Source organism: Schistocerca piceifrons, chromosome 10 (genome assembly GCF_021461385.2).
Source record: "Schistocerca piceifrons isolate TAMUIC-IGC-003096 chromosome 10, iqSchPice1.1, whole genome shotgun sequence".
NCBI lineage: Eukaryota > Metazoa > Arthropoda > Insecta > Orthoptera > Acrididae > Schistocerca > Schistocerca piceifrons.
In genome coordinates, this window is record NC_060147.1 from 138,559,390 (window position 1) to 138,578,652 (window position 19,263).

A 19,263-nucleotide genomic window follows, 5' to 3' on the forward strand; every position below is an offset into this window, starting at 1 on the left:
TCCAAAAAAATTCTTCTGTGAAATTTTTTTTTAATTTTTTTTTTTGTTTTTATTTTTTTAAATGTCATTCTCATTTTGTCCGCTGTGCGTTATTCTGCTTCCGAGGTAGCAGAATTCCTACAGTCTACTATGCGTTCGCGAGTTTTAATGTGAAGTTTATCCCTAATTTCATTGCTGACTCTCCTCAACACTTTTGTCTTTGTTGTTTACACTCTGTCTGTATTTTGTGAACATCGGACTTTTCATTCCGTTCAGCAGGTCCTGTAATCCTTCCTCACTTTTGCAGAGGGTACCGACATTGTCAGTGAATCTTATCATTAGTATGCTTTCACCCTATGTTTTAATAGGTTTTTGAAACTGTTTTTATCACTTGGTATTGCTTTTTTGGTATACAGGTTGAACACTAGAGGAGTTATACTGCACCCTTTTACGACATTTTTAATTGGAATACTTCTCTCCCTATCTCTCATTCTTAATGCTCCTTCTAGGTTCCTGTACATGCTGTATGTTACTTGTCTTTATCAGTAGATTATACCAATTTTTCTGAGAGTTTCATACACATTGCACTATTTTAAGCTGTCAAACGCATTTCCTAGGTTGACAACTCTTACGCGAGTGCCATTTTTCTTAAATCTCGCTTCTGCTATTGAGTGTGGTGTTGGAACTTCTCTCTGGAGGTTTTGCTGTTCTCAAAGCCAAACTGAATGTTGTCTAACAAATTCTCCCTTTTATTTTTCCTCTCTTTAGTGTATATTTTTGTCGTCACCACCTTCGGGATAGTTCAGATAAAGTTCCTCTGAGAGTCCGACGATACGTCTCTGGTCTCAGCAAGTCTACATAATAACCGGAATAGTTATTTGGTTGCCACTTCCTCAAATTATGTTAGAAAATCCAAACAAATTTTAGTCTTCCCTCATGCCTCATCAGTTCTGGCAGTTAGTGCTCTTAGCAACTCTTGTTCCCATTTGTATCTGTTGCTAAGTTAAAAACTTTCCACATTACCGGATTATCCTTTCTGTTTCACACCTCTCTATTATTGTTCATACAGGACGGTTGTTTGACGTCACCGGTGGGCATCCGTCCACCCCCGTTCCCGCCACCTGCGGGGATTCCTTCAGGTGCCCAGAAGGGGCAGCGACTGCCGAGTCCAGGTGCGGGTGCGGTTCCGGGCGGCACGATTTTCCCGCACCCCGCAGCAGCCGCCGTCACGGGGGTGGGTGTCCCACGGCCGCCGGCGCCACCCCCGCAGTCTCAGCGCACCTTCCAGCCGACCCTGGTGGGGATCCCCCCTCTACCCGAGCAGCCGCAGCAGGCGGCCGTGTTCCGGTCGGCCGCTTCCGACGTCGTGGACCCGTACGCCCAGCCGCCGCACACCCCGAGGCCCCCAGCTCAGCAGCAATTCCCACCGATGATGGCTGCAGTGCAGAGGTAGCCTTGAAAGTCTAGCAGTAGGTTATCGATAAGAAAGAGAGGCATGCGTGTTTGAGTTTACCGAGGTGTATGTCATAGGTTTAGTGAGAAGCCGCAGACTGAAAGTTTGAATGTCCCGGATATCGATACCCAGTTAAACGTAGGATTTTTTCTGCTACTTGTCGTTTCCTTACCGACAGAAATGATCGACGTACGTGAAAAGTGCCTCATTGTGCTGTGGTTTGGAGTCCCATTAAGCTGTAGGTCCCCTTGTAGCTTCCCGGGTGAAGCAGTTCGAAGGGAACGATGCGCAATCTCCAATAGAAGCACTTGTACTAAATGTTTCGACTGTCATTTGGATACTATATGTTTTTAAATTCTCCACATTGTTTGATTCGTTTCTGCTTTTACTGTAGCTAAAGGTGGCAGGGGTAAAATACAGGGAGCGAAAGTCTATTTACAATTTGTACAGAAACCAGATGGCAGTTATAAGAGTCGAGGGACATGAAAGGGAAGCAGTGGTTGGGAAGGGAGTAAGACAGGGTTGTAGCCTCTCCCCGATGTTGTTCAATCTGTATATTGAGCAAGCAGTAAAGGAAACAAAAGAAAAATTCGGAGTAGGTATTAAAATTCATGGAGAAGAAATAAAAACTTTGAGGTTCGCCGATGACATTGTAATTCTGTCAGAGACAGCAAAGGACTTGGAAGAGCAGTTGAATGGAATGGACAGTGTCTTGAAAGGAGGATATAAGATGAACATCAACAAAAGCAAAACAAGGATAATGGAATGTAGTCTAATTAAGTCGGGTGATGCTGAGGGAATTAAACTAGGAAATGAGACACTTAAAGTAGTAAAGGAGTTTTGCTATTTGGGGAGCAAAATAACTGATGATGGTCGAAGTAGAGAGGATACAAAATGTAGGCTGGCAATAGCAAGGAAAGCGTTTCTGAAGAAGAGAAATTTGTTAACATCCAGTATTGATTTAAGTGTCAGGAAGTCATTTCTGAAAGTATTTGTATGGAGTGTAGCCATGTATGGAAGTGAAACATGGACGATAAATAGTTTGGACAAGAAGAGAATAGAAGCTTTTGAAATGTGGTGCTACAGAAGAATGCTGAAGATTAGATGGGTAGATCACATAACTAATGAGGAAGTATTGAATAGGATTGGGGAGAAGAGAAGTTTGTGGCACATCTTGACCAGAAGAAGGGATCGGTTGGTAGGACATGTTCTGGGGCATCAAGGGATCACCAATTTAGTATTGGAGGGCAGCGTGGAGGGTAAAAATCGTAGAGGGAGACCAAGAGATGAATACACTAAGCAGATTCAGAAGGATGTAGGTTGCAGTAGGTACTGGGAGATGAAACAGCTTGCACAGAATAGAGTAGCATGGAGAGCTGCATCAAACCAGTCTCAGGACTGAAGACCACAACAACAACAACGACTTGATTTACACTTTGTTGCAAAAAGTATATCAGATTTTATTTATTTATTATTGTATAGCGTATGGCTACTACAGACATATCATAAAATTAAATTACATATACATATGCACATATTGACACACAAGAAACTTAAGTTTGTCTTTACAACTGAATATCCAGTCCTTCAATCCAGCGCTCTGCATCTGGAGTTGCTAGCAGGAAGTCCTCTTCAGCACTGTGATAGGCTCGAATCCTGTATTCACTGACAAATTGGTGAACAGTCTGGTATGGAGCCCCACAGCCACTGGCTGGATTAGCCAGCTTCTTACACTTAAAACGTGCATCCCCGCATCGGCCACGGCGGGTGCGGATTCTGTCGAGAGTAGTTCTAGTCTCGTGTGGTAGGTTGAATCGACCCGGAAGTTTAGCAGCTGAGAAGATGTTATGCAGGCACACCGCTTCCCACCGACCTCTGCATTCTTCGAGGGGTTTGAAATCCTTAGTAACCGTGTCAGCAGCATCGGACAGAGTCGGATGGCGTGATTTTCAGTCTCTTAAGATTTAAAAGTGGCAGGTCGCTATGCACGGGTAGGTTAGAATTTCTGGAGATCTTGTGGAATTCTCTCGTAAGGGCAGTACATCTGCATAGAGCAGGAGGCATTATACCAGTTAACAGTGGAAGCCAATAATGTACGTTGATGTTGCAGATTATGCTTGTAAATCCCCATATTTGACAAAACAACCTTCGGGTATCACTCAGATTTGCCTCATCCCAAATGTTTTTTTGTGTTTTATACCTTATCTATGAATGAGCGATACGTGTCAAATGTATGGGCTGTTCCAGAGCTGCTCTCGCCCCACTGTACAACCTGTAGGGATATTGTAAGCACAGTGAGAGGGATACGCTGACAGTATAACTGCGTAGAGGAAGAAGGAAGAGAGTGGTGTTCATCTGTTTTCACATTTAAAAAGAAGTAATCACGTGTTATGCCACGAAAAGAATTTGTAATAATTTCATAAGATTGTACAGCAGTGGGGATTAAACAGTTTTCCATTTATCTGCCCGATTAGTCACTATCTGAGGGAGTAATTAAGATTGATTACATCTTTCAGCTGTCAGAGGGAAACTAAACTTTACATGATCTGCAGGTACACCCCGACACCGTACCCTCAAGGAGCCCCGCCACCGCCTCCGCCCGGTATGCGCACCGTCCAGTTTGCCGCCGCTGCCGGAGGACCGGCCCCCCCGCGACACGGGTTTACCCCGCGCGGTCCGGACGCGGGTGGGTACGTGACGGCTGCCGGCCTGGGCTTTGTCCGCCCCGGCCCGCCCGTCGTACAGGCCCACGTGGGCGCGCCGCCTCAGTCCGCTGGCGTAGGTGTGGGTGGTGTGGCGGCCGCAGATCCGTATGCCGTGCCGGCTCTGACGCCTAGACCTGCACAGGAACAGCTGCGGGACCTCCTGCAGACCAAGAAGGCGGCAGACGAGCAGCCGGGCCCCAGGCTGTGGGCGGCAGGTGAGGACGTGTCGTGTGAATTTCCCAAAAAGAACTTTGCACCACCCACTTATCTGCAAATATATGAAATATATGTACATTTACATTTCAGGGGAGCATGCAGTGACAGAGATAATTATTATTATTATATTATTATTATTATTTATTACGTAGTTGTCAAATAAATACAAAGCAACAATAACAACACAAATAAAAGCAGTGTATTCGAAAGAGCACATCTCTAGTATTTGCCACACTGTTCTGCTCGGATCCTTATTGGTATGCTGAAGTGGTCGATATGCTGCTCGAGATTTTCCCACTCTTCGTTGCCGGTCCTGCTGAGGTCACCCAGTGTGTGAGGAGGGTTCTTGTAACAGCCGTGACAGTGCACTGTGAGTTTCTACTGGTCCCGGGTGTGCTCGATCGGGTCAGTTTCGGCATACGCCTCGGACCGTTCCATTTCTACAATTCCTATCTCACGCTGGGGGGCGAAAGTGGTGTTATCACTCATTATTGTCTCGAAAGGTGAACTTACCGTGAAAATGTCGATTGTAGAGCTGGACATTTGTTTGGAGGAGGAGTTTGTCCCGATTCGGGACAGCTCCGAAATTGCCGTCGACAGAGTTGAGAGTGTTAAAACACCAGTAAGTGATACTGGCCCAAAGTGTGACTGACCCACTTCTCAGCCAAGCCTGTCGGTCTGTACGCCCGAAACACACTGTAGTACCTGGCTGCCTCCACACACGTATGACGATCGTCAGGTGTTTGAAAAATGCTGCTCTCGTCAATGCAGGTACTCAGTGTCGTCGATCTGAGTTCCTCTGTCGACCTTCTTCACACGTCACAGTACTGGAGGCCCGTACTGTCATTCACAGTGGATGCCCAGAGGGCAAATCGATCGCGTGGAATACTGCCCGAGTCGACACGGCCCTCGTAGTTGCCTCCGAAAAAGCATCACGTAGTTCACTCACATTTTCCTCACGGTAAATACAAAACAATTTGCAGGTCACACTGTCAGGTACTGTCGATCGAGGACAGACGTCGGGAGCCGGGTCGCCAATATTTCGTGTCTTACAATAGCAGACGAGGTTTTTGTGGTGTGACAACGGTGTACATTGGCTGGTATCCAGCTTTCTGTACGGACAACCCTTCTCGCCGAAAAGTGACGACGAGTGCAGACTTAAATTTGTAAACAATCTGTGCTGTTGTGTTCACAGTTGTAGACACAGACTTCTGTACTGAGCTGCAATGAAAATGCCAGTTTGGTTTTACTTTTGTTATGAAGGTTGCTGTGTATAACCATTTCCTGCAGTCAGTAGTGTAGAGAAAGTGAATTCTGATCAGAAAACAGAAAGATGTGAGTCATGAGAATTGGCAAAACTATTTTTGAGCTATTTATGTAATAGAAATGGTTTACTTATTTATTTTTGTGAAGTCTCAGGTATGTCTGCCTGACAGTGAAGTTGTGTGAGTGCTCTCCCCCCCCCCCCCCCCCCCCCCCCCCCTTTCTCTCTCTCCTTCACCCTCCCTGCCTCAGGTATGTCTGTCTGACAGTGAAGTTGCGTGAGTGTTCTCTCTCTCTCTCTCTCTCTCTCTCTCTCTCTCTCTCTCTCTCTCACTCACACACACACACACACACACACACACACACACACACTCTCTCTCTCTCTCTTCACCCTAAGGCCTAAACAGTTACATGCACCGTTAAGAGCACCTTAATACAGAATCGCCTCCTGACTCCGTGTCTTACGGCTGGCTACAGATCAGTTGGCGCCGCAGCAGCACGGTGGCGCGGAGGTGGCGGCGGACCCCGGCGCGGAGTTCCGGCAGCCGCTGCCACCCGCGCCGTCGCGCCCTCCACGCCTCGCTGCCCCCGCTGTCATCAGGGCTGCCCAGCTGCCACTGCAGGCACAGGCTGCACTCAGGGCGCCCCTCCAGGTAAGGCAGAGATATCTAAATTACTGGTGTGTTTTCATTGTTTTACTCAAGTATTATAGAAGATTTGTGTGTTTTTTGTGAAGAAATAGGCATTCCAATGGGAAGAACGGTCACTTTTCGTAATAAATAAGTTGTTTGTAAACGTATTAGTTGTCACGGAAAAGTTAATCCTGTCATAATGTCGATTTTTACAGTTTACTCTCCGACGTAATCGAGAGTCAGCTTTTTCTGTTTATTTTTGTGGTGATTAACAGCTGTAATATACTGGTAGAAAATTCAGTGCAACTGTGAAATTCCTTCCTGTAAATGTTTTATGTAAACGTTTATATGTTAAACAATTTCAGTCAGTTTTTGCAAAAATCAGAAATTCACTATATCAACAGTTTTCCCTTGCCTGTAGAAACGCTAATAGACATTGTAAACTGATAATGTGGAGTGTCATTGTCATCTGGAAATTACTTAATACATTAGACAAAATGTTATCAGCGAAGTCGTTGTACAATAGTATGCGCTGAAAAGGTGCCCGTCTGACGTCGAATAACTCCTTTTACGTACTACTCAGTATAGACCTTTGTGACCTAAAATCGCCTGGGGGAATAGTGTACTGTATTCTCTTCTCGTATACTAGCTTTTCTTCTCTTCAGTGTACCATTTGTGATCTTTTGTACCACCCCCATCACTTTCTCTGTGCCTTCATTCTTCAGAAGTTTTATTATATTGTACTCTACAGACAAGTTTTAATCTCTGATTGTTTTTAATCTGGCACCCACAATCAGCTTCTGACTTACCGGGAGTCACATTTTGTGAGGACGAGGTGAGACCGAGTCGAACGAGGTGGCGTCGGTGAGATTAGGAGGTCGAAGCAGTTTTGGAGATGGCCGGGTGAAAAAAGGAAAAAGAAAAATGAGAGTCAGAATGAGCCCTACGAGTTGGTATGAGCCCTGCAGTCGAGAGCTAGCAGGAAAGAGGAAACGAAATTGAAAGAGGGAGGGAAGGTCGAGGATAAAATGGTAAACTGGCAGAGACACAGAAGAACTGCCATCTCGAGAACAGCGGCAGCTAATTGACGGAGATGCCCTGCAGGGGCGCGAGTAGCTTGCTGCTGCCGCCACTCTGTCCCGGTACTCCCGGTCTTTCCACCTGACGTGTTGCTCTTGCAGTGCAGTCCTACACCCTCGAGAATTTGACCACTTCTGTATCTTAACGTTTTCTCTCTAATTTTTCCACTATCTCCTTTTCTGCTCTTTTCCAGTTTTTTAATTGCGCTATTCATTTCTCTTCTCATAACTTTCTCTTTATCCATCTTTACTTCTCACTCTGTTTTCTTATCTATATTATTCTTCCAGGAAACAAAGAAAAGAAAAAGAAAAAAAAAAGTTCAAGTAATTACGGACCGAATTTAAAAATTTAAAATAATGTCACTCTGTTCGTAACGAGGTATATTGTTAAACAGCATTAACACTATGCTGTCCACTGACACCACAATGGTGTCGTGCGTGAAAAAGTGGTCAACAGCCGGTGACACCACAGTGGTGTCGTGCATAGTACCGTTCAGTAGCCGGTGACACCACAGTAGTGTCGTGAACATAGTATTGCGCAGTGGCCGGCGACAGCACTTCAGTATCTTCTGCATTCTGTTGGTGTTACGTTTAGGTAACACTAGGTTACACACGTCAACAAGTTTTTTGTTTTTATAAGTACTTGTACTCTTTCATCGTGACAGCCGAAAAAGATGATACGATTATTTACGATGAATTCGCAGACGTCTTGTCTGACGTTCAGGACAACTTGGCCGATTGGGAAGAAGACGTTGGATATAAAAAAGAAGGAAATTGAAGCTGAATTGTTGGAATATAGTGAAAGACGTCCGAGAAGAATTCGGCGAATGCTACGGTTGCCGCGACTGAATCGGATGAAGAAGACTGTGTACAGTGGTCAGACTTTGATTTACCGAGGACCGATAATAAATTTGAAGGATCTCCAGGTCCAAACATATTTCCCAAAGATACACAGTGTCTAGAGGATATCGTACAATTATATATTGGGATCGATCTATTTGAATATATTAGCAATGAAACCGACAAGAACTACAGTCAAAATTTCAATAGTAGGGAACTGGTTAAAAAAAAAGGTCTTATTTGTCAACGTTATGGGACCTGAACTTAGAAAATTGTTTGGGCTTGCTATCCTTACGGAAATTGTGAAAAAAGCAAGGATCGATGATTATTGGTCACCGAATCTGTCGATAGACACACTGATATTTCACAAAACAATGTCCCGCAACCAATTCGGACAAATATTATAATTTTTACCTTTTTCCGACAACAACAATAAACCGGATAATGCCGACTAGCTTTTCAAAGTGCAATTTGTAATTGATTATTTTTCCAAAAAGCTTAAAGAAACTTTTAATCTTAAGTGATTGATACCGTGGCGTGGATGATTAAATTTTAAAGTTTACAAATGTCAAAAATTACGAAGTAAGGCATACTCACTCGGATGCCGTGTGATTTGAGTGCGGAATACATTTCCTCATTCGAGATATATTCCGGTGCTGGACAGCCTTTAGCAAAAACAGTGATTGAACTATTGGCACCTTCTTAGGGAAGTGGCATCACCTCTACACGGATAATTATTATAACAGTGTCGAACTCGGGGTGTATTCCTGCGATCGCTAGGTTCCGTATACCGAATGGGTGACAAAAGTGACCTCGTGCAGTGTGGCTGTACGAAGGGCACTAGGACCGTAGGTGCTAAATTTAACTCATTAATTTGTTTGTGCAGTAACGAGAAGTTTGATTCTGTGAAGAGTCGAGGTTTTACCAGTCATCTCTAAACTGAATGTAGCATGGTGCTTACCAGTGTACTGCCTTTGGCTGTCGCCCTTCAACCTCCTGGCAGGACACTGGAGCCTGAGAGCCCTTCTTTTCCAACAGTCTTCAGAGACTAACATATTTTAACAAATTTGCTACACCTTAAAACCCATTCATAGAAAAGTAATTAATTGAAGAGCAACTCACTGTGTAGTGCAGGTGTCAAGCTGCCCACAACTGTGTAAGTGAGACTGATAACTAGCTGGTGTTTGGACAGATCTTTTTTCAAACGAGAGCTCGCGTATTTTGACGGGAACAAATTGTGACTTAGCAATGCTACCTAACGTGTCAGAAAGGGCTCACAAAAGTGAGCACCTCTCGTCACGTACTCTCGTCTGCCATTGACACGAGATGCTCCTCTGTTGCGACAGGGCCTGGACCCGAGAATCCGACACGTTCTGCAGCAGCGGTATCCGGGAGCGCTGCTGCGTGCGCAGCGCAACCCTCTGGATCCTTACGACCATCTGGTGCAGCATACCCAGCCGCAGGCGCCCCCACAGCCACACCACCAGGAACCGCCCCCACAGCCGTCGCCGTTCACTACTGCCGGTGAGTACCGACGTCCTCCTCGCCGTGCTTCCACTCCTCCCGTATTCGAATGTGACGGTGTTCTCACTTACCCTGTCGGGCAGTTACTATGTCTGTGCTTCGTCTCTGCTCTGAGGTAACACTTGCTGCTGTTGTGTGGATGATGGTTATTGTAGTACAGATGAGAATTTGGTGACTACTGAGTAATTTTTAGTTGGGGCTTTATTTTAAGAATGAATACTTTCTGGATTCCACCTTGAGCAAAGTCCAATTTCGTGAGGTTCTCTATTTTTTCCGAGAATGTTTCAATAATGTTGTACTTTCGTCAGAGTGTTTTCCTTTATTCCACTTGGTTTTATTTTATTCCGTTAAACAGCACATTTGGTTATTAGTGCTGCTGTTTCTTGCAGCACAATTAGTGGTTTTACAGGGTTTGTCACCTGCAGTTTTCTTGTCGTCAATTGCCGTTATTGTAATTCTGTTATCTGTGTTCACAAAACACAGTGGAAAACACTACCTCTGACTAGAGATGGGCAAACTCGTTCCTCCCGGGGAACTATTTCACTGGTAGTCATTCCTTTTTTGCTATCTGTTCATTTTTACTCGTTTATTTATTATTTTTTTATCTAATTATGCACGCTATATGTGTTTTAGATAAATGTCCAGGAAAAATATCAATTAAATGTTACTTGTGCACAATAATTCATCAATAACAAAATGTAGACTGGTTGTTTATTAGTTTTCTTTTACAATTTGCAGCTGCGTAGGTTAACTGTGCATCACAGTGTCGTGCCATCTGTGTGGGAAATGAAGATTTCTTGGAGAAAATCGTGATTTTTGGCACAGGAGCCGAGAAACGGCTTACTAAAACTAGAAACCTCTTATTGGCAGCTGTGGCAACTCTGTAAATGCAGAATTTTTGTGAACTTCACAAGTAAAAGGAAACAATTCCTTTTTTCAGAACCTGCACAACCCAGCACAGATTTGAAGATTTTTTACAATTGAAAAAGATAACAATTTTTTGAACAATCAACATTTGAAAGCAACCCCAAGGTTCATACATGGAGACAGTCATCAGTTACTTGAGAAAGTTACTTGAGAAAGAGAACTTCTGAATGAGCGAGCACAGGCAGCTATTAACATATGATATTGAAATGACTATGAAATTCAACCATTCTTAAATTACCTATTAATGTACTTAAAACGTAAATTTTATTTATAAATGTATTTAAAAATAAAGTAAAAGAAAATATTACTACCAGTTCAACACTGGTAATTTTACACACATTTCAGTCATTTTATCTTATTATGGAAAAGAGTGGGGAAAAGTGGACCATCAAACTAGCAGTAAATTGTTTTTTACAGTGGAACTTCGATTTTACGTTCTCCGATTTTACATTTTTCACAATTTTACACTATAAATTTATAGCCTCTGTAAAGAACTCATAAGGTCAGTGCTAAAAATTCCCTGTTTTTACATTTCTTTCTTGTAGAGTTTACTCGATTCTAAATTATTATTCATGTCTCGCTTGATTTCATCCCGTTTTCTTCCTATTGGCATTTGATGTGACTGAATGAGTAATAAGTGGCACAAAAGACAGGCGGTTCGCAAAGTGGTTGATGGTGGAGTTAAGGGACTATTTTAGGCTGTTGCAGGGAGGGGGGGGGGGGGGGGGAGACGTTAGAGAGGAAATGCTGACGTAATCCACGATCGGTGTTGCCAACACAACTTGCGATATTTAGCTTCACCATGCAATTATGGTGGCTTGAGTATGTTTCACACTACTTGTTGCAGTTTCTGACATAATCGTGACTCGGTGGCGCTGTGAAGGCGACCAGGAATGAGGATGTTGATTTGTCGATTGTTATAGTGTCGTGGACATGTTAGTGACAGAAGAATCTCAGTTGCAGCAAGATCCCTCTGGGAAATATAAATACAACATGCAAAATATTTGTGACAAGAAACAATATGAATGTTATTGCTCGTCTTGTCATTTGCAGCAATTTCAGATGTCCTTTTAGGTTCCTGCCTAACCACACACTCAGAAATCGCTTTATATTTGGAAAAAAGCTGTGAAATATTTGTGATAAGGAATGGTATGAATTTTATTGCTGCTTATTTCACTTGCACAAATGTGAGCTGTCCTCTTAGGTTTTTGCGTAACCAAACACTTGGAAATCACCTCACATTTGGAAATAAATGGCTAAAGATTTATTTCGTCCTTCATTCTCTAACTAGACAGAAATGTTGAACAACATCGATTACTGCAAAACATATGGTATTATGATAATAACAAGCCTGATAGCAATGCTAAGTTGAAAAAAATATTGGCATGTAGTGAATTGCAAACCTATAACCTCTGACTCAGCTAACCGTGACATTAACCATTATGATACAGCTTACTCGTCTAAATTTTGTATTGTGAATTAGTTATTATAAAAGCTCTTGAAGCCGTACATCGTTGAAGCTTTATTAATTGACATTTAATGATAAGTGTGACATATTTGCGGTACGGTAATTTGAATGCACCGTTGCCTCGAAACAACTTACTGCGCTCATACATCACACACTACGAAGGAAATGAATAATAGAAGTTCACACAGGAGTTGTTCAAAAGCGCTCATTAAAGTCATAGTCGAAAGCCCACTAGTGACATCAAAAAGTCGTGTGAAGTGGCATCCATACTGCCACTGAAAATATGCTTTATTGGAAATATTTCCTATAGTGTTTCACATGTATTTCTTACTATTTCCTACATTGTTTTTCAACTGTTTCTGACTTTGCCATGTCTAGAGGCGAGGAAACTGTAATACTGCTGCTGAACTATTAATGGTTCACACAGACAGAATGAAAGATGTCAGTCGTTCATTTTTTTTTTATTTGTTTATTGTGAGTTGCGACCTGAAGGCCATAAGCATCTCTTGGTGCGGTTGCGTTATAAAATAATTGGATCATTCATTCTTTTTTTATTTATTTATTGTGATTTGTGACTTCCTGTGCTGTCTTTCTCAGTATTCTACCAAATGGAGCAGCAGTTTTCTGCAGAGCATCTTGTTTTATTTTTATTCTTTTACTGCTTCTTGCACAAGCAGCCATCAGTCTGGCACAACAATAACAACTCGACAGTGCACTGCTTCATGCACTGCATAATCCGCCCCCCAAGAAAAAGTTAATACAGCAAGAGAAAACAAAACGCTTAACAGCTCTATACGACAAACAGTACAATGCAACATACATACACACACTTGCACCGTGCAGCAGTGACATGCTGTAGCTGGCGTGAAACATTTTTTCCTTTGATCTGTAAGGGCGTTGCTATGGACAGATCTTTCTGTGTTTTGAAAGATATTTCCAAATGGTGTCCACATCAAATAGCCGGAAACATGTTTTGCAAACATGTTTTAAGCTTAGTATGTACACAGCTTGAAATATGGTCTCGACCCAAGTTGCATGCACACATTAGGTTCTGACATCTTTCATCGTACTTCAGTTTTAGGTTTAATTCACTGTATGCTTCAATTTTTGCTTTTTGCTGGGTGAACACGAAGGGAAGATGTCTCGCATTTGTTGATGTAAAATTGGTGGTTGTAGCATGTAGGAAAATATCTCAGTTTCCTTGTACACACATACTAATTTCAATTTTTTGGCAAGTTTTTACTTGTTACACATCTGTGATTTTTTAAGAACTGAAGAAATTCATTACCACAAATTATTGTATAAACATTGTATTTTACATTTAGTTTCCTTCGCTTATACACAGATTTTATACATTGTGTTAGTGAGTATTACGATTTTTACTCGTACATATGGTTTTGTTCATATTTTGGAGGTTTTAACATTTTCATTGGCTCTGCATTTTCCTCAGTTTTGCGGTTTTTAAGTCTGGACCCCATGAAAACGTAAAGTAGGGGATACACTGCAATTAAGTCATTCGTCTGTGTCACAACAGCATAAAATATAACAACTGTTAGTGTCATGTATGTTTTGAGTTATTAATCAGAACTGACAGCTGAAAGATTGTAGGAATTGGTAAAATTACAAAAATTATGACTAATGAAATTGAACAGTTTTTTTCTTAATAAGGGTACCTGTAAACAGATTTAATTTAAGTGACAAGTTCCTTAAGACAGATTATTCACAGTGGCATGAAAATGTAGGTATTGTCAATGCTCTATACATAGCTACTAAAGTCAGTCCCTCTGTTGGCTTCTTTGGGACGTAACAATCCCGCATTGCTCTCCCTATACGCCTCTTGTTCTTCCCGTCTTGTGCCACTTCTTCCCAAGCAGTGATACCCAGCTCTCTGCTGTCTCAGGTCACCTCCTCTTACCATCTGCCTCTCAGTCTTCCAGGGGGTCTCGAGCTTTCCATCTTTTCGTCATATATCTGACGGGCTATTCTGCCACTGTCCACTCCGACATTGTGGCTCGCCCATTGCAAACGTCTCACTTCAGCGACGTTCGCTACCAAGGATTAGTCCCCTAGCTTAACTATTTCTTTGTTGGATCTTCAAATCCACCTTTGTGTTGCTCTATCAGATATACGCCCTAAGATTTTTCTGTTCACTTTATTTTCAAAGAGTGAGAGATGGTACTCTTCATTTTTGGTCACACTCTGTGCTTTGGTTCCATGTAGCAGTAGTGGCCTGATGATTGTGTTGTAGAATTTCAGCTCAGTTTTCCTAGTTCGGAGGATAGAAGTTTTTGGAGGGAAAAGTAAACTCTGTTTGTGTTCCGTATCTTCTATTGCAAACATTTCTAATTACACCAAGATATTTCAAGTTGGGAGTGTTCCTGAAAAGTACAGTTTTCCGTGTGAAGATTATAATGTTATTTTGCAATCATATTTTTCCTTCGTACTATCATATATTCTGTTTTTTATACGATAATTTTTAAGCCTATTTTCGTGGCAGTTTCATTTAGCTTCTCGAACAGTGTTTCATTTTCACCACTGTTATTTCCAGTTAAAACTGTCATTTGCGTAGGCCAGTATATTTGGTTGCTTATCTGTAATGTTTCCATTTGTCACTCGTTTGGTTTCTCGTACCACGCTTTCCATGGCAAGATTGAAGCCATTTCTCAAAACAGTCGGATACTGAGCCACAGTATGTCAGCCTGCCTACTGCCTTCTCCATACGCACTTTGACCTAACTGATGAGTTTCTTGCGGATTCCGTAGTCTGCTACGATTCCCTGCACCATTTCTCTGTGCACCAAACTGTAGGATTTTTGGAACTGTTTCTCTTTGCACCGAATTGTAGGCTTTCTGGAAGTTTATGAACAGGTAATGGATGCTCTTGTTGTATTCCCATATTTTTTCAGCTATGGTCTCGATGCAGTAGATGCTGCTTGTTGTCAATCTACTTTTCCAAAAACCATTCTAGTAGTCCCCTGTTATGTCCTCGGTATAGGGGGTGTCTCTAAAATATTATATGTGACAGTACTTTTATGCTGTGACCAGTTGGAATATTCCCCTGATTCTTGCAGTTTTGTTTATCTCCCTTCTTGTGTGTAGGGATAATGATTGATTCCCTCCATTCATTTGGTATTTTTTCGTCTTTCCAAATTTTAAGAATAAAATGAAACAATTTTTCGTGTTTGAGAAATTCCCCTGGTACTCCATCAGCTCCCACTACGTTGTGGTATTTTCAGTTTTTCTCAAATTGTTGATTACTTCTTCGTATGTTGGGTCATTTACAAGATGTACAGCTATCGTAGGGCGAATTACCTCCAGCTTCTTTTCTAGTTCTGGGCTGTTCAAAAATAAGTTGTCAAAACATTCTTTCCAAGCATTTAATATATCATCAGGTACAGTGATAATTTATCAAAAATAACTACGTTTAAAAGCAAATTAGGCTCTCTCGCTGTATTTACTGTACAGCGAATGTATGTGGGCCGTCCTTCATCCTGGCCACCTTCGAGTGAACTGCGTGGCAACCGTCGAAATAAAGGAGTCGATAGCCTTCACTAATGTGCGACGAATTTCCGTTCACAGTAAACGAGCTGAAACACAAACTACTTGTGGCATTTTGAAGATGAGGTAACAAATTTTCTGCAGAACATTGAAAGAGAAAGGGAGCTGTTCCAGTATTGCAGTTGATAGCACATTGAATTAGGAATGTCACTTTAATTCGAAATAAATTCTCTGTCTGAAAATATCTTGGTGTCAGCTGTGTTAAAGTGCAGATTTATTATCTATTCGTAACATTTGTGCTGGACTGGGATCCGAACCCAGATTTGTCATCCTATTAGAGTGGTTGCCTTGACCACTTCAGCCATCTGCACACCCTCCTGGACTGCTCCGAATTTCTGTATGTTGCACTGTCCACATTGCTGTAAAATAGCCATTCTACTTTGGAAATGAAATGTGGAATAGAGAACCAACAATTAATGAAAGACTGCAATTAGAGCATAAAGTTAATTAATTAGAGTGCTTAGTGCTGCCAGCAGTTTGTACAGGGAGACCTGTGAGGGGACCCGTGAGTTCATACAGTCTTGTTCTGATGATGGCTCGTGCACTTGTCACTGGGGCGCTCGAGTTTGTACATAATGTTTGAGATTTACATGCGCCTGATTGTTGAGAGATACCGTACCGCTAACTCAAATGTCACAGCTGTGCTGTGATCGTGTTTTACTTTCGACAGAATTCTCAGTTGCTTTACTTTTCATCGTTGTAGGTGCCATTGTGTCATCGGATGCTCAAGAAATACCTGAAAGTGTGACCGAAGAGCTAGAGAAGTTGGAAGAAGAAGGCGTCGGAGCGATACTTGGAGAACTGGGCGACGATGACGAACTGCTTGGTGAGTACTGAAATTAAAATGCTTCCGAAGCCGTGGCACGGTGGGAATTAAACACACTATTTTAACTACTGCCACGTATTTACGTGTAAGACTGGAAACAAAAATATTTTATAAGAAATAGAGAGGTAAGCTGACCCACAAGTTGGCTACGGGGTGTAATTTATATTTAGGTATTGTCTGCAAGAACAAATTGTCAGAGTGGCATTGGATAGCTGCAGCCTCTGCTGCAATCTGTGACAAGTGTTAAAAAGATTTTCCTCTTTTCGTTTTTTCTGTCGTTTCTTATTTCCATTTAGAAAGTAATGAGTTTTCCTCTCACTTTGTACTTGCGTGTCCATATATTGTTGTCTTGTGACGGTATGTGTACCGTAATACGTAATTGAATGTTTTGGTTTGATGTAAGATTGAGTATAACAGTTCAAGCAAAACTTTACAGTTTAAGAGCTTTAATCAGTATTAATTCTTACTGTTTTGTCTTTCCTTTTGGATAAGCTATTGTTGGATAATTTATGAAAAATTATGGTGATATTTGATGTAAAGATTGATTTTAAGAAACAGCAGATGATTTGATTGGAACATACAGCCAAAATTTATCATTGAGAGACAAAAAGAGTGAATGATGGTGTTCTGGTGATACGAAGTACTTATCGTCCAATTTTTTGAAAACCATTAGGTGGAAAAGTTTGATTTTTGCACATCCTACGGTCTGATGTCACTTGATAAAGAGCAGAATTTCTTGTCATTATCCGTGATACTGCGCTGTATCCAATTGAGTAATATATTGCATCAAAAAACGCATTGTGTAAACTTCGCATATTGTTGATTTTAACTCGTACATTGCAGTGAATGAAATGTAGATAAGATACCAGAATCTTATTTGAAGTTGAGAGTAGACTGATATCTGATTTTGTTCTCTAGTTCAGGGTTTCATATACGGAGGATGATCATATATGTCATGCCCATTCACATCCTTCCTTGCACATCGTGAATCGTGTAGTCATAACAGTTGTCATATCTCGTAAGTGATTCGAGATGTCGAAATGTTTTTTGCAATTGACAGCACCCCATGAGGCACGTATGTTGTATGAGAAATACTTGAATCTTTTTTAGTCAGTGAGATTTGTAAGTAACTCTTCCGCAGCAGTGAGAGGTAGGCAAGTCAGGATGTGTACTGGCATTCATAGCACTGTAGGGAAATCTGAGTAATGCGCGTATACACTTGCATGGCAGCTGGGAAATGGCGGAACAGGACAAGTATACGGACCCACAGCAATGGAACTGTTAAATTTGTTTTAATTTTCATTATTAGCTTCTAAAGGTAATTGGAAGTGAAATGCCTATTTTTTTATTTTATTTATTTTTTTTTTTTAATTTTAGTATTATTATTTTTTTAAATGTGACTTGTGTGAAAAATTCATAAAGTCAATTGTTATCGGGGGTCATCTTACAGCCGTTTGAGCGATGTAAAACATAAAACATTGTGCAGATTGTTGCATTTATCAATTGTGACAACTTTTTATAAAGTTGAAAAATAATGGCCACCCTACTATACCACACAGCAGACAAGGCTGTGAAAACAAGAAGTAATTTTTGGTTTGCGCAACGATTAGTGACAGATCGTCCGACAACTGGAAAAATGGTGAGGACAGTTCAGAATAACTATGAACGAATCTATTCCATATGCCTATGTAGCTAAATATAGTGGGAAGTAGTGAAGTTCAGTGGCAGGAGGAACAAGACTTCTAGTCAGGAGAATACAGGGTTATAAATACAAAATCAAATAGGGGTAACGCAGGAGTAGGTTTAATAATAAATAAAAAAATATGAGTTTGCATAAGCTACTATGAACAGCATAGTGAATGCATTATTGTAGCAAAGATAGACACGAAGCCCATGCCTACCACAGTAGTACAAATTTATATGCCAACTAGCTCCACAGATGACGAGATTGAAGAAATGTATGATGAGATAAAAGAAATTATTCGGATAGTGAAGGGAGATGATAATTTAATAGTCATTTGGGGGGGGGGGGGGGGGGGGACTGGAATTCGATAGTAGGAAAAAGAAGAGAAGAAAAAGTAGTAGGTGAATATCGAATGGGGGTAAGGAATGAAAGAGGAAACCGCCTGGTAGAATTTTGCACAGAGCATAACTTAATCATAGCTAACACTTGGTTTAAGAATCATGAAAGAAGGTTGTATACTTGTTGAGGCCTGGAGACAATGGAAGGTTTCAGATAGATTATATAATAGTAAGACAGAGATTTAGGTTTTAAATTGTAAGACATTTCCAGGGGCAGGTGTGGACTCTGACCACAATCTGTTCGTTATGAACCGTAGATTAAAACTGAAGAAACTGCAAAAAGGTGGGAATTGAGGAGATGGGTGGGGAGCAAAATAACTGGTGACGATTGAAGTAGAGAGGACATAAATTGTAGACTGACAATGGCGAGGAAAGCATTTCTGAAGAAGAGAAATTTGTTAACATCGAGTATAGAGTTAAGTGTCAGGAAGTCTTTTCTGAAAGTATTTGTATGGAGTGTAGCAGTGTGTGGAAGTTAAACATAGACGATAAATAGTTTAGACAAAAAGAGAATAGAAGCTTTCGAAATATGGTGCTACAGAAGAATACTGAAAATTAGATGGGTAGATCATGTAACTAATGAGAAGGTACTTAATAGAATTGGGGAGAGGAGGAATTTGTGGCACAGCTTGACTAGAAGAAGGGACCAATTGGTAGGGCACGTTCTGAGACATCAAGGGATCATCAATTCAGTATTGGAGCGAAGCGGGGG

General features: G+C 41.4%; 1 protein-coding gene across 1 annotated transcript in view; it reads left to right on the forward strand.

Annotated features, from left to right (window-relative positions):
* The window catches only part of LOC124718777 (histone-lysine N-methyltransferase 2C-like), a 434,091-nt gene that overhangs the window by 150,296 nt on the left and 264,532 nt on the right, over positions 1-19,263 (forward strand). The window contains exons 30-34 of the mRNA XM_047244388.1: positions 1,049-1,428; positions 3,985-4,352; positions 6,094-6,269; positions 9,514-9,691; positions 16,347-16,469. Coding sequence (XP_047100344.1) covers positions 1,049-1,428; positions 3,985-4,352; positions 6,094-6,269; positions 9,514-9,691; positions 16,347-16,469 — 1,225 coding nt within the window. The remainder of the gene's footprint in view (positions 1-1,048; positions 1,429-3,984; positions 4,353-6,093; positions 6,270-9,513; positions 9,692-16,346; positions 16,470-19,263) is intronic.